Source organism: Oryzias latipes, chromosome 4 (assembly GCF_002234675.1).
Source record: "Oryzias latipes chromosome 4, ASM223467v1".
NCBI classification, from domain to species: Eukaryota; Metazoa; Chordata; class Actinopteri; order Beloniformes; family Adrianichthyidae; genus Oryzias; species Oryzias latipes.
The window spans coordinates 24775739-24790749 of record NC_019862.2 but is presented as its reverse complement, the minus strand read 5'-3'; the positions used below and the strand labels follow the sequence as shown (position 1 = coordinate 24790749).

The window sequence follows — 15011 nt, the reverse complement described above, 5'->3', positions numbered from 1 at the left end:
GATTTAGCACACATTTATGTTTCAGTAGATTATGTGTTTCTTTGGTTCACATGCTGTATATACGGTATGGATCTGCAAATGTTGCTAAAAACCTTGCAAGTATAGCTGAACAGATGCTGGGGAGTCATATAGATGTTGGTGTGACAGACCCCCTCCCCAGGTATTCTCATTATTCTACAGCTGAGCAGATGGTGGGAAAGCAGTACCCTTGCAGTATCCATCATACATATTCTGCTAAAAATTTTCCCCAGCTGACAGACAGCACTGGGGCCCCCCCTGAGGGTCCCAACCATGAGCTGGGGCCAGTGGTCACTGTCTGCACCCCACACTCAACATGTTCAGGTGCAAAATCACCAGGGAAGGCTTCAAACCTCCATAAAACCCACTTTTTTGGAGTGTTTTCTTTTACTGTTCTGGTTCTGGATCTACTTTTGTAATTCTGATATCTGGGTTTCTATGGCAATAACCTTCATTACCCAGCAGGATCTTCTCTGAGGTGGTTTTCTTGTGTTCTGTTTTTGTTTTATTTAAGCTCCTCCTGTTTAAGTTCAGTCATTTCTTCTTTCTGTTTGTGTCATTTTCTTAACACTCTCTCCTGCTAGCTTACAGCTCCTCACAACCCCAACTTAATATAAGCGGTGCAATAAAGGCGGCGAGCGATATTGGAGCTATCCAGCTGTCAGAGCCAGATGTTAACGTGGACGAGGAAAACAAAGATGCACTGCACATGAATCCATTTGTCTACAAGTGGATGCATCAGAATGAAGCAGAGAAGGGAGCGAATAGCCCGCCAATTGTAGAGTGTAACAACTAAGGTTTTTTTTAACACCATTTTTTCATCTGCTCCTGATTCTGATTTGAATATATAAATACAGAAATGCAATTTTAAGCGTAATTTTCTTTATATATACAGTATATCTTCCATCATGAGAAAAATGCTTCAAGAACATGTTAAAAACACCAAAAACATAATTTTCATCAGAGTGAGTTTTCAAAGGGAAATGTGAATGTCACCATAGTATGGGATTTCTGAAAGCTGTATACATATGACTTATTGATTTGCTTTAGAGATTTTTTTTTTTAGCTGATAGATGTTTTAGATATGATGTGGTCAATCCCCCACTTCTTTAAAGGTAGATGAATAAGGGGAACATACCTGTCAGTTGCTGTTTTCAGCCATTTAGGCCTCAAATCTAAAATAAACAAACAAAATTCCTGATTATTTAAAACGATAAAAATAAAAGAAAATGTATGATTTGCTCGAATTTTTTCAGCCATTGAGAATTTTTTTAAAGGCCTTTCGGTGTCTGCAGGTCTGCTTATCCTTGGACTCTAAACTCTGATCACAGCATTGTTTTTGGAACGTGTGCGCGCCCGTGGGGGGTGGGGTGGAGGGACGGATGGGGGATGTTTGTTAACAGACACTTCTGATCCTGCATCCCTCCATCATCCCAGTGATCCACGTGCGACTTACTCCTCCAGGTGGGGCTAATGGAGCATACCAGGTCCTGCTTGGGGGGAGGCGGAGTCTGACTCCGGTGCGTGTCGCCGCTGTCCAGCCCGCGCGGCGCAAGGATGGAGAGAGTGGAATAAATCCACTCTTCTCCGTTTCTCGTGTTTGGGAGGCACTTATTGGGGGGGTGAAGCGGTCTGCTGTCGCGCGCAGGACCTCCAAGGGGCTGAAGCAGCAGCGGATACCCGCCGTTCCTGAACGGGGACCGCCTTCTCCAGCCTGTGGGATTCATTCAGTGATTCTCCGGGATTCCAGCAGACAGCAGGTGACAGACATGGACGAGCAGCCCAGGATGATGCTCTCTCACACGCCAGGCATGGCCGCGCACGCTGGCCTGCCGCAGCACGTGCACGAGGGCGGCACGGCGCCGGACGGGGACGCGCGGAAGCAGGAGCTCGGAGAAATCCTGCAGCAGATCATGACCATCACGGACCAGAGCCTGGACGAGGCGCAGGCCAGGTACGCGCGGACGCGTCGGCATGCATGAGAGCGCTGATCCCAAAGAAGCAACACGACAAAACACGACCAAAGATGATTAGGATTGATTTTAGCTCATTTTTCTTATTGTTGTTTTTGTTTTATTGCTTTGCATTTATATATTATATGTCTAAAACAATCAATAATATTAAACTATTAACTATTTTTTCCCCAATTTTTAATATAAATATTTGTTTTTATGAGTAGACTATCAGGCTACTGATAATAATTACAATAATAGTACACATTATTTTAGTTAATTATATTATTAATTATTGTCCACAATAATAATAAATGACACATTTTACTTCATATATGCATTAAAAATCACAAACACAACACTTTGTTGCGTTTATATAGTTTCATAGAAAAACACGAGGCTTTCTTGTTACGGGTGATGATGAAACAAGCGCGCACACTTCCCTCTGTGCTTCTGCTGTACATCTGCTGCACACTGTCCTCGTGCATGCCCCTCTGTCCGTTCTGTCGATAGAAAACAGAAAACAAATGTTTTTTGTCTTAGTCTTTAAAAAATATTTAAAATACTTTCTAAACATAATAATGAAATGTGTTTTGAAACGTACTAAAAGCAGGAATCTGAGATTGTTTATGTAATTTTAAATGTTTTGGTACTGAAATTTGTTATATTTTAATTTTGTCAAGTTTACTAAATAAAATCAAATAATCATAATAATTCATCTTTGAATTTTATTTTTTCAGTGACGCACATGGGGGGGGGGGGGTTATAAGATGCCCTACTTAGTAATTAAAAACAAAATAATTTAGTGGAAATATTTACACTTTATATTCTCCAGGTTTTATCAGATTCAGAAAACCTACATTTTCCATGCAGAAAATATATAGTACTCTAGTCTTGGACGGTTATATTCAAATGCTTGCGTGGCTGCAACACTTATTTGAATCACTTAATCCATTATCACTTAACAGTGAGTTTTTTTACTCAGTTTTTTATTGGTCCCAAGTTTAAAGCAACTGTTTCCAGTTTTAAAGCAATTTTCTTGAGGAATAGTTCTGTTTTTTCAGAGACAATTGTTTTTGAAAGAAATTGAAGATGTTGAATGATGAGCTTCATGATCCACGATGAACCTGCTTCAGCTGTTCCAGTGAAAAACTTGACATCAAATTTCTTTCCACTGGATTACGCATCATTTCAGCAATGCTGGCAGGTCTCCTCTGAAATGAGACAGCTCCTTGTTTCATTTCTGTTTTGCCAGAGTATCTGTGAAGATTTTCACTGACTGGTCCAGGATGTCCGCTCTTCAGTTTATTGACATTTTAATGCTCATCTGCATCGTTTCTTTTCTAACTGATAGGAAAGTTCAGATTATTTATGTGCTGACAGTTTCATTGTGTGGCACTAAACTTTGTAAATATATTATTATATAAAGAAATGTTAATGATCCAGTTCTCATCAGAATGTCCCGTAACTTGATATCAGTCTCAATTCTGGTTTATTGTTTGCATCTGACAGATGTGGAGGAGATTCTGGTTTCCTTTTTTTAAAACCTGAAAACATGTGTGTGGGAGATCCCGCCACTGTGAAAGTGGATTATTTTCATGTTGACAGATGGCTTATTTAACTCCACTTTTAAACCATCTGTTCTGTATTTCTAGAATCTGACTTATTTGTCACCAAATATTTCCTTCAGGTGCATGTGAACTGCTGAGTCATGGTCTTTTATGTGCTGTGGCGTCCCTCTGAGGGTGTTTCCCCATGGATCAGATCAGTCATGGCTGCACAGGAAAAGGACTAAATTGTTCTGCTACTGTCTTTGAGTTTTGTCATTGGGTGTATAGCTGGGTTAGAAGTGAACCAGGATTCTGAAGATCCTCCTCAGTATAACTGCCCTAAGGGGAACAATGTTGTTTCTCTGTCACTCCTTGTGTTTTCTTGGCTCAGTCCTGCAGGTTCTCTTTTTCTTGGCTTTCACCGTAGCCCATTTGGGATATCCACTGGTGCTGAGGGCCGTGTTAATGTGGAACTTTAAAGGCAGGGTGTCTGCCCGGTGCTGTGTTGCTCTAATTATTTCCAGATTGTGCTTAAGCGGGAATTTTTTTAAAAAGTCCAGTTGCTCTGAAGAACATAAACCCTGTGATCATTGGAGAGTACTAAAAACTCTACCTTTCATTCCCTTTCAGATAAGACAACCTAAATCTGCATCTTTTCAGACCTTTGGAGGTTTGCTGTCCTCTAATGCCCTTTTGTTTCTTACAATCAACTGTAGAAGCAAAAGGGGTAAAAACCACCACTTTAAGAGTCTGACGGTAAAGCTATCAGACAGAATGACAGTGTCAGCTCACCTCCCGTTCATTTGACAAATAAAGTCAGGGTCATGTGGACCCCACCTCTGGATTACCATCTCTTCTAGAAGCCTGCCTAAGAAATTGTAGATACCCTCATTATCAGAGATTTATTAATACATATATTAACTTTGTTTAATATGTAATAATTAACCTTTTGTCTCCCACTTTTGGCCTGGATTAGAGTCTGAATAAATTCATTTTCATTAATGGGAGGAAATGGGGGCATTTTTCATCATTCCGTCCTAACCTCCCCCCTCTTGCGTTTCAGGAAACATGGCCTGAACTGTCACAGGATGAAGCCGGCTCTCTTCAACGTCCTCTGTGAGATCAAGGAGAAAACAGGTACTGGGTGTCGCTATCATGAAATGGGGTGGGGGCTATTGAAATATAAACTTCTCCAGATTACTGGAAATATTTGCCTACGTTTGGCCCCCGCCCAAAACAAAGTGAAGTCTGAAAGTGTGTGGAGTTGAGGGGTGTGGTGAGGGAGGTGTTCATGTTTGTATCCTGTCTGACCTTACAGTGTGAGAGGCACACTGCTCCTTCTGGGGATCCTCCCCTGATGAAGCCCTCCTCTCCTCTTCTTCTCAATCTTTGCTACCAGACAAGCAGTCAGAGAGTCCACAATAGGATTTCTTTTTTATATTTTGAGGAGTGGTTACACTTTTGTGGCTGGTTCCACCCCCATCCTGACCCTCATCCTGACCCTCACCAAATACAGATTCTGACCAGCGACACCATCGCCTCCTCTGTCAATGAAAGAAGTAAAAGTCAGAGCTGTTAAACTGAAGTAGACCTATAAAAACTGCTATAAATTTAGTGGTGGAGGCCTTTTTTCATTTTTGTTGAGATTTTAAGGTGAAGTTGACAGAAAGTGTGTTGAACAGGATTTGACTGTTTTGACTCAGTAAATGATTTAATTCTTGATTATTGAAAAAACAGCCAAGCTGTCCAGGCCATCAGGAATGCCAGTGACCCCCCTGATTAAATTTATATTAAATTTAATTATTCTTTATTCCTTTTTCTTTTATGATTACAATGCTACTGTAACGCACACATTTCCCACATGTGGGATCAAAAAAGTACTTCTGATTCTGATTCTGATCTTTGGTGCAAATTAGTGAACCAAACTTATAGGTTAGTGAACATTTATGAACCCAATGTCCACTGTTCTGTGTTAAGCTCTTGTTAATAAGCTGTTTTCATTTTCATAAACAGCTCAGCTTGTGGGATTTTTTTTGTCCCGAGTCTGCAAAAACATGGCTTTACATCCACAGTCAGGTTAGACCATAGACTTGGCACTCAGCATCATGGATTGGTCAAACAACTCAATGGTTTTTGAGCAGTTCATCAGAAATTTGCCTCTGACTTGTGGGCAGGACCGTTGGTGCGGCGTTAGCCGGCCGGTCTTCCATCTGTTGACAGTACACGCTCCCCTACTAGCTAACCGCCCCTCACGCTCCCAACCTAACATTATCGATGCAACAAAAATAGTAAGCAAAAATGGAGCTATCCAGCCATACACTTTAGAGCCAGATTCCAGCTCAGACATACTACAAGCAAAGATGTACATGGATCTATTTGTCTACAAGTGGATGCATCATAATGGAGTGGAGCAGGGAGCTTGTGGCTTGTGAGGGGGGGCGATACAGGGATTTAAGGTCTTGATCCACTATCAAGAAATTAACTGGCTAGTATTGCCGATATTGGTACTGATACCAATACTTTTTTCTTAAAATGTTGTATTATAGATTAATTTTGGAAAAATAGAATCTTTTGGTAAATAAATGTATAATAAAACACCGGACAGAGACTTTTGGAAAATAAAAAATGTTAATAACTAATTACAACAATCTGAACTGAGCATACATCAAATGTAGAACATTTATAGTAATAATTGCATGCTACAATACTAATAATAAGAAAATAATAACTAGTGCAAAATTAAAAAAAAAGTAAGTTTAACACCATCACAAACATATAATTAAAAATTAAATTAAAGGCAGTACTAAAATATCAAAGTCACCAGTGAAAAAAGTTAACAAAAGCAAGCAGAGAAGGAGGTGCTCTGTTTACACAGACAGACAATGTTGCCATATTGGGCAGTTTCTTGCGCAAAATGGGTGGGTATTTACTCAAATGTGGCAATTTTTTGCCCAATTTGGTAACACTGTAAAGAGATAGACACTGGGCTTGCCTGAACTCTGTAAGTAAATTCAACCTCTTTAATGTACGTATTGAAGAAATACTGTGACGAAAGTATCAAAAGTATCAATCTCACTACGCTAGTATCACTTTGGTATCAATACTAATAGCTTGCCGTTGTAGGTTCTACGTCACAGCTACAAACTTTTTCTAACAAAAAGTTTTCGTCTGCTCCTGATTCACAGTGATTTGAAAAAAGAACTACCGGTACTCAGAAATTCATATTTAAACTTAATTTTCTTTTTATTTCCCCCCCCATCATGAGGAAAATGCCATAAGAGCATGAAAAAACACCAAAAACCCTATTTTCATTGGAGTGGGTCTTTAAAGGTTTCAATGGTTTTATAGTATTCGTCTTATGGGAATGTCTGACTCAGAAATTCACAGTTAAAAACAGAGAAACTGGAGGTATGTGTGGTGCTGCAAAATTTAACAAAACCTAAAGCCTCAAAAGTGTCTTCATGCACTAAAAGTGATTAACATTGACATCAATTCCTCCAATTTTTTTCCAAGTGGAGAGGAAGTACGTTGTCATTCTGAACTGCTTTTATTCCCACAAATTTTTAGGGGGAAAAAAACCTTACAAAACATGTTTTTAAGAATGTTAGGGGCAGCTAAAGTTGAAGAAGCTCAGGATCTGGTCAGAGTAGAAGTTTTGCTCCTTCTGGATGTTTGAATTTTTCTGTAACATAGTGTTTTGAGTCCCACCTCCTCCGCTCTCCCCTGCTCCCCACAGATGCCACCTCCTGTGTGCTAAGAGTACTAGAGGCTTGGCCACCACAATTATCATGCACGGGGGGGGGCTCTCGCAATTGTCGAAAGTGCACAAATTAATAAACTCCACTTAAAAAAGACCAAGATTAATGGCTTTCTGCGGCTACAACTCAGCCTTGACTTTAGCTGCCGGCTGCTCGTTGGACAAAATCAACACTAATCAACATTTATTCCACTTTAGCCCTGAGCTCCTGGGACACCCCCCCCTCCCACATACACATCCCGTCTGCACTCCCAGCAGTCACCCAAGCACGCACACACTCTTCCTCTGTCAGTCTCGCTACGCTTTTCACCTCTCATGCAGTTCCCCCATACATCACCTCCCCACTCAGCGCTCAGCTCCTCATGGGAGAGAGTGCCTCCTCCCATCAGGCCGCATTAGAGTCATGATAAATTTTCTCTTTTTATTTGCATCTGATAGATAATTCATGCAGCCTGGCTTTTGTGTGTCACCTCCCAGGCGCTATAGCGCACTGCCACTCCCCCTCTGTTGGTGTGTGTGTGTGGGGGGGGGTTGTCGTTTGTACAGTTGCATCATCATCACATTATCATTTTCTTTTTTTATAAAAAAAAAGGAAAACTTCAATGAGCGCTGACAATCCAAACTTGACATTCCCCTTGATATTTACTGCTGCACCGGTCCTGCACAGCCATGACCAACAAAGGTCATGGGTTCATTTCTACACTTCTGCAAATGGAAAGAGGTTGTTTTTGCTGCTGAATTTTTGGAAATTAAAAGCGCAAGTCTGACAATAAATTTCTTTGAGGTAAAAGCAGAAACAAAAACAATTCAGTTGGCTCAGTTAGCCATACTGAGGTTTTAGTTAGGGGTCCTTACAGAACCCCAAAACAAGAACGATACAAAGCTGTAGGTTAGACTACCGCTGATTATAAAACGGTGTCCTGATGGTGACCCAACACACTCACACGTAATCATTTACACAGGCATAAAAGTGTGTTCACATATTCTTGGGTATAATGAAATGGGTGTGTTCATGTGGGTTTTGTGTGTGTGAGTGTGCACAAGTTTGCTCATGTGTTTTTGGTTATGTGCATGTTTCCATACAGTGTGTGGATCAGAGGGCAGTTATGTGTTTTATACATTTTTATTGATGGTGAACCCCCTTGTTGGCGTTTTATTTTTCGTCAATGGTTTTTGCCTCCCGTGTCCCCGTGTCCTCTACCTTCGGGACACCATTCATTCTTAAAGTATTATTCGTTTATAATTGGGTAATTAAACAGTTTTTAATAATTAGTTCCTTGGTTAAAATCCTAGATTCCGTTCATCCCAGGTTTGTTCACTTTCTATGTTAAACTCACAGTTTTTGTGTAATAAATGTGGGCACAGATTTCCTTTAATTTTAGGTTTTATTAAAAAAGATTTTTAAACTCTGTAATTCTTTACATTTGTAATTCATGCTCTTTGGCGAGCACATTGGTTAAGGGATCTTTGGTCATTTCCTGACATTTTCTACCATGATTATTCCATAGATAAAAATAGGATGAAAGTTAATAGATGATCAACAAGCATTAGTCGCTGCTGCAAAAGCAGCTGCACCTCCCCGTTACTCCTGCTGTGACTGATACGTGCACGGGAGCCGCTGCTGCCGACAGCTGATAAGTTATTATTCTGACAACACAGATGAGATAAAGGGGTCTGAGGAGATGGAAGATGAGGCGACTGTGATAAAGTGGCTCTCTCAGTGACTCTGATTTTTCTCATTTATCTTAGTCTGATATGCAGATACGGGTCGCAGTGTGCTGCTGTTACCAGGGCCCGTTCAAAAGAAACTGACTGTCAGATCCAGAAACTGCAGACTCTGTCCACTTTTGTTCAGCATCCATCCCTGCTGTCATCGTCTCTATCAGCTCCCTCAACTCGTGCCCCCACCACCACCACCACCACCACCACCACCAACGTTCGTTGTATCACAAATTGGGCTGACACTGAAAGTGTCAGAGCAGCAGTCGCAAAATATTAACAGCTGCAGAGAAGCTCACAGAAATCTTTGTTTCTTGAGTGTCAGCACAACAGAGTTCTGGAAGGCTGTCCTGCAGCTGCTGTCACATGCACGCGCTCTGTGTCGTACCCGTGTCCGTCATGTGTTGTCTGTACCTGTTGACCTCGCTGCCTGGTCTTCTAGTGTCTGTTTATGTCGGGGGGGCAGATGTTGAATTGGCCTCCTGGAGGAGAAGTTGTTTGGGATTTCTATTCCCGAAGACAAGGCAGGATATTCCCATGAGCCTTTGAGAGAGTTAATTTGGCTTTTATTTCTACTGTCATTGTATTTGCTCTGTGAGTTTGGTGGTGGAGAAGAGAAGGGGGGGGGGGGGGGGGGTCTCTGCCAGCTATGTGGTTGGAAGTGGAACTAGGAAAATAGAGCTGTCAATCATGTGACTCCTGAGAGGCTGTAGTGGAGGACGGGGAAAATCACCTGTGTTGTCACACGTTCTGCCCTTTGATTAAAATCATACCTTCAGTTGGATATGATGGTGGTGCTGCTGGGGGGGGGGGGGGGGGTGTATTTTAAGCATTCACTGCTTCTTCAAATAACGGAAGGAGCAAAGCACGTGGTTAGATTCCAAGATCACACGAAGACTCAGTTATTTTGCTTAGCGCTTCATCCAGCTTCTTTTTCATGATGAGGGAAACAAGATGCACTGTAAATTACAGACATTCTATTCAATTCACCTTTTTCTAAAGTGCCAAATTTACAGAGGTTGAGTCAAAGCGCTTCACAAAAAGTCCAAAACAACATGCAAAGCTAAATTTAATGGGGTCGTTTCCAAGTCCATTCAAGTGGAGGACAAATGAGAATTCATGTAGATTTTCTGCACTATAAGGCGCAGATTGTAAGGTGCACCATCAATGATTTTTTCTTTTTGAACTTGTGACGTAAGGTGCACTGAAATATAAGGTACATTAAAGGAGACAAAAGAGTCAGAGGCAGTAGTCCGTAAGTCAATTAGACTTTATTAACTGAATGCAGTCTCCACCACCACTAAACGTTAGCCACGTTAGCGTATTCACAGTAACATCCTAACTTGTTTTTTCGACACGTAAAAAAAAAACAGACTGATGCCACTAAAAGAAATGTTACCGTAGCAATGCCACCTCCTAATTTTGTTAGTACCATATAAAAAGAAACCACAGTCAGACACGCTACACGTGATTGTATTCACAATAACATAAAAGCTTGTTTGCAACTCATCCACACAAAAAAACAGAGGCATTTTGACACGGGTACCCCTCAAAATCACTTCAGTATCAGCAAAACACAACCATTAATCAAAATACAGGGCACTCTGGACACACTGTCATTTAAAAACAATAAAGTCTGTATTAAGTGTGCCTAAATAATGCAGAGCATAAGGGATCACTTAGTTGGATTTTAAGTTTAGGTGGCCTTGGTTTCTGGCTGATGAAGCAACAATGCAAAAGGGCACTGCTCCACATTCTTCAACACAAACCGCGATGAAGATCCGGGCGTTGTCTCTGCGTAATTGGTCATCAGGAAGCTTTTTCTTGGTCTTAGACAATATTGTCATCTTTTCATCTGTCATCTCTTGTGATGTAATGTGATCACCGTAATCTTACATTAAGATTGCATGCACAAAAGTGGAAGACCCTGTTAAGCATTTAACGTTTATATAAGTTGCAATAGCTTACAAGTAGCATAAACCGTGGCTTTGACTGTAATATTTTAAAAGGCCAAATAAATTCAGAGCATTTTTAGTCAGAATGAGGCAGCTGCTCACTTAGCAAACACAGCTGTGTCTGTTTCATTGGATCATTCACGAAGAACCAACCTGTCTGGTTCTCCAGATGTTGGTGAACCCTCAGAAAACTCAGGGAGAACCTCAACAGCCTCTGATTGGTTAAGCTGTGTCTGGAATCTATGTGAGATTACCGTACATATATGTATTATAAACATACTTGTAACATAAGAAAGGAGTAATGGGATATAAATCTTGATCAAAGAAATAAATATAAAAACAGAGAAATGTTGAGCAAGTTTTTTTCTTTGTTGGTTAGCTTGCAAAAAAACACAAATAAGAGGCTTTTAAAAGCAAAATACTAAGTATTTTCCTTTTGTTTTGTAGGGACGTGTGTGCACTGTAATTATGTTTTTATCTGTTTATTATTATTTCTATTTAACTGACACTGTAATTTCCTTTAAATACGGGTCAACTCAATAATACTAATACTATGTGGATAAAATCAAGTATTCTTAATGATAATCTTTATATTTTATTGCTTTTTAATGTTCCATGAATTTAAGACATTGCAATAGTATGTACAAGTCTGTGTGTTTAGGAATTTTAGCTAATAAAAGCAAAAAAAATCTTTATATTATCACATTGTCCCAAATAACAGATCAGAGGATGAAACTGATTTGATTAATTTAATTAATTTGACATTAAGTTCATTTAAACAGGCAAATATTTTTTTATCTGAAGTCACGGTCAAATTGACATTTTAGTATAAATTATAAGTCTCTGATATATGAAAATTATTTACCAATTAATAAGATTTTCAGTAGCTGTAGATGAAAAGTGTCAGAACTTTAGAACTTTATTTAAAACTGCAGAGGAGTAGTGTAGTTTTAAAGCTCATGACTTGGTCAACACCCCTAAGAAAATGTTCAGTTGTGAGTTTATGCTCCTGAAATGTCAATCACATCTTCCTGATACTTTTCAACAAATCAAATCACATTGCAGACATATCAATTTAAAAAAAGGGCTTTAGGTTGTCATGCAGAAATGTTCTGAGGCCCCTTATAATGCACAGTTGTGTGTTTGTGCATCAAGCTCATGCATTACCTGGCCTTCTCCTGCAGGAAGGAAGACGTTAGATGCAAAAATGCTCAGCAGGTTCACAGCTGCATTCTGTCTCCACATTCCTGTCTCTTTTTTTTTGGAATCCATTATCCCTGATCCAATGAAGCAGACAGACATTCCTGTAATTTTACATGAAAAGGACGGTTTATGTAGAGGGGGACTGATGAAGAGTTGCTGTGACATTAATAATGTAGCACAGCCAAGCCCTGTGTGCGGTAGAGTAATGGGTATTCTTAATGACATGAAGAGGAAGAGACTGGAAAGATCAATGCTATCACACGTGTGCTCTCACATAGACTGTGGGTGTGGATCTGTGGTTGAAGACGATGCCCCCCCCCCCCTTGCTCCAATGCCGCTCGGGTCCAGTCTGATTTAATCAGCTGAAGGTCTGAACGGTCTGCGCTGAGCCCTCATGTTTATTTCATTACCCCCTATCCCACCCCATACGCACACACACACCGTCATTACGCTCCAGCCTAAAGCCCGTGGGGGCGCCTCTAATGAATTCCTCTGCAGCTCTTCACTCCCCACTTACTTACCAGCTCAAAGTGTCAAACTAAACCAGGCTGGAGAGGAATGGGAAGCCGCTGTGAGGGAGTTTGTTTGAAGTGGTTATTACTGGTGGAACAGAGATTTCCACACCATCAAGACATGAATGTTTAATCTGCAGGCTGTAGAAAACTGACTGGTGATCCACTCTGATGCTTAATCCTATTTAGGACATTTAAAATATATGAAGAAGACAAGTAACCAGAAAAGACATTTATTAGATTTACATTAGTTTTATTTACACTGACCAAAAATATAAACGCAACACTTTTGTTATTGCTCCCATTTTTTATGGTATGAACTCAAAGATGTAAAACATTTTCCACAAACACAAAATAACCAGTTTTCTGAAATATTGTTCACAAATCTGTCTAAATCTGTGAAAGTGAGAACTTCTCCTTTGCCAAGACAATCCATCCCACCTCGCAGGTGTGCCATATCAAGATGCTGATTAGACAGCATGATTATTGCACAGGTGTGCCTTAGACTGGCCACAAGAAAAGGCCACTCTGAAATCTTCAGTTTTGTTTTATTGAGGGGGTCAGGGGACTCAGACAACCAGTCAGTATCTGGTGTGACCCCCATTTGCCTCATGAAGTGCGACACATATCCTTCGCATAGAGTTGATCAGGTTGTCTATTGCGGCCTGTGGAATGTTGGTTCGCTCTTCTTCAATGGCTGTGCAAAGTTGGATTTTGTCAGGAACTGGTACACGCTGTCGTATACGCCGATCCAGAGCATCCCAAACATGCTCAATGGGTGACATGTCCGGTGAGTATGCTGGCCATGCAAGAACTGGGATATTTTCAGCTTCCAAGAATTGTGTACAGATCCTTGCAACATGGGGCCGTGCATTATCATGCTGCAACATGAGGTGATGTTGTTGGATGTACGGCACAACAATGGGCCCCAGGATCTCGTCACGGTATCTCTGTGCATTCAAAATGCCATCAATGAAATGCACCTGTGTTCGTCGCCCATAACATATGCCTTCCCATACCATAACCCCACCACCACCATGGGCTACTCGATCCACAACATTGACATCAGAAAACCGCTCACCCACACGACGCCACACACGCTGTCTGCCATCTGCCCTGAACAGTGTAGACCGGGATTCATCTCTGAAGAGAACACCTCTCCAACGTGCCAGACGCCATCGCATGTGAGCATTTGCCCACTCAAGTCGGGTTACGACGACGAACTAGAGTGAGGTCGATGAGGACGAGGAGCATGCAGATGAGCTTCCCTGAGAGGTTTCTGACAGTTTGTGCAGAAATTCTGTGGTTATGCAAACCGATTGTTTCAGCAGCTGTCCGAGTGGCTGGTCTCAGACGATCTTGGAGGTGGACATGCTGGATGTGGAGGTCTTGGGCTGGTGTGGTTACACATGGTCTGTGGTCTGTGTGAGGCCGGTTGGATGTGCTGCCACATTCTCGGAAACGCTTTTGGAGACGGCTTATGGTGGAGAAATGGACATTCAATTCCCTAGCAACAGCTCTGGTGGACATTCCTGCTATCAGCATGCCAATTGCATGCTCCCTCAAAACTTGCGACATCTGTGGCATTATGCTGTGTGATACAACTGAAGATTTCAAAGTGGCCTTTTCTTGTGGCCAGGCCAAGGCACACCTGTGCAATAATCATGCTGTCTAATCAGCATCTTGATATGGCACACCTGCGAGGTGGGATGGATTGTCTCGGCAAAGGAGAAGTGCTCACTATCACAGATTTAGACAGATTTGTGAACAATATTTCAGAGAACTGGTTATTTTGTGTATGTGGAAAATGTTTCACATCTTTGAGTTCATACCATAAAAAATGGGAGCAATAACAAAAGTGTTGCGTTTATATTTTTGGTCAGTGTATGAAATTTACAAGACATACATGTAAAAGTACATTTTACTGTAGGACAGGAATTTGACGTTAACGAGATATTTAGGTACAGTGGTACTGAAGTTCAAATCCTATTAATATGTAACACAAAAATGTATTGAAGATCACAACACTTAAAAAAGCAAAAAGAAAATAAAAATAAAAAGCTAGATTACATTTCAGAAATCAAAACAAAAACCCAGAAACCAAAACACAGAATTCACCAACCTTCCGTAGAGCTAATCATTGCAGACTCCAACTTTCATGTTTTCAAATATCTCCTGGACTCTAGAGTAGAGGAGACGCTTCCTCCTGAGTGATCAGGATCAATCTGTCAATCTGATTTAAAAATGCCTGAGTTTGGCTGTCTGACTTTGATTGTGAAGTTCGGTGGAGGAGTGATTATTGTGCAGATTTGTTTTGCAGGAGGCTTGGCCTGCAACATGCTCCT

At 40.9% G+C, this 15011-nt stretch overlaps 1 protein-coding gene across 2 annotated transcripts in view; it reads left to right on the top strand.

The window, feature by feature from the left end:
• Window positions 1-1469: 1469 nt before the first annotated feature.
• The window catches only part of pbx1 (PBX homeobox 1), a 43317-nt gene continuing 29775 nt past the window's right edge, over window positions 1470-15011 (top strand). The window contains exons 1-2 of one of the 2 annotated variants that reach the window (XM_023954458.1): window positions 1470-1972; window positions 4584-4657. In XM_023954458.1, coding sequence (XP_023810226.1) covers window positions 1788-1972; window positions 4584-4657 — 259 coding nt within the window. In that variant the 5' untranslated portion in view covers window positions 1470-1787. The remainder of the gene's footprint in view (window positions 1973-4583; window positions 4658-15011) is intronic. The other variant, XM_023954457.1, reaches the window with a different exon arrangement.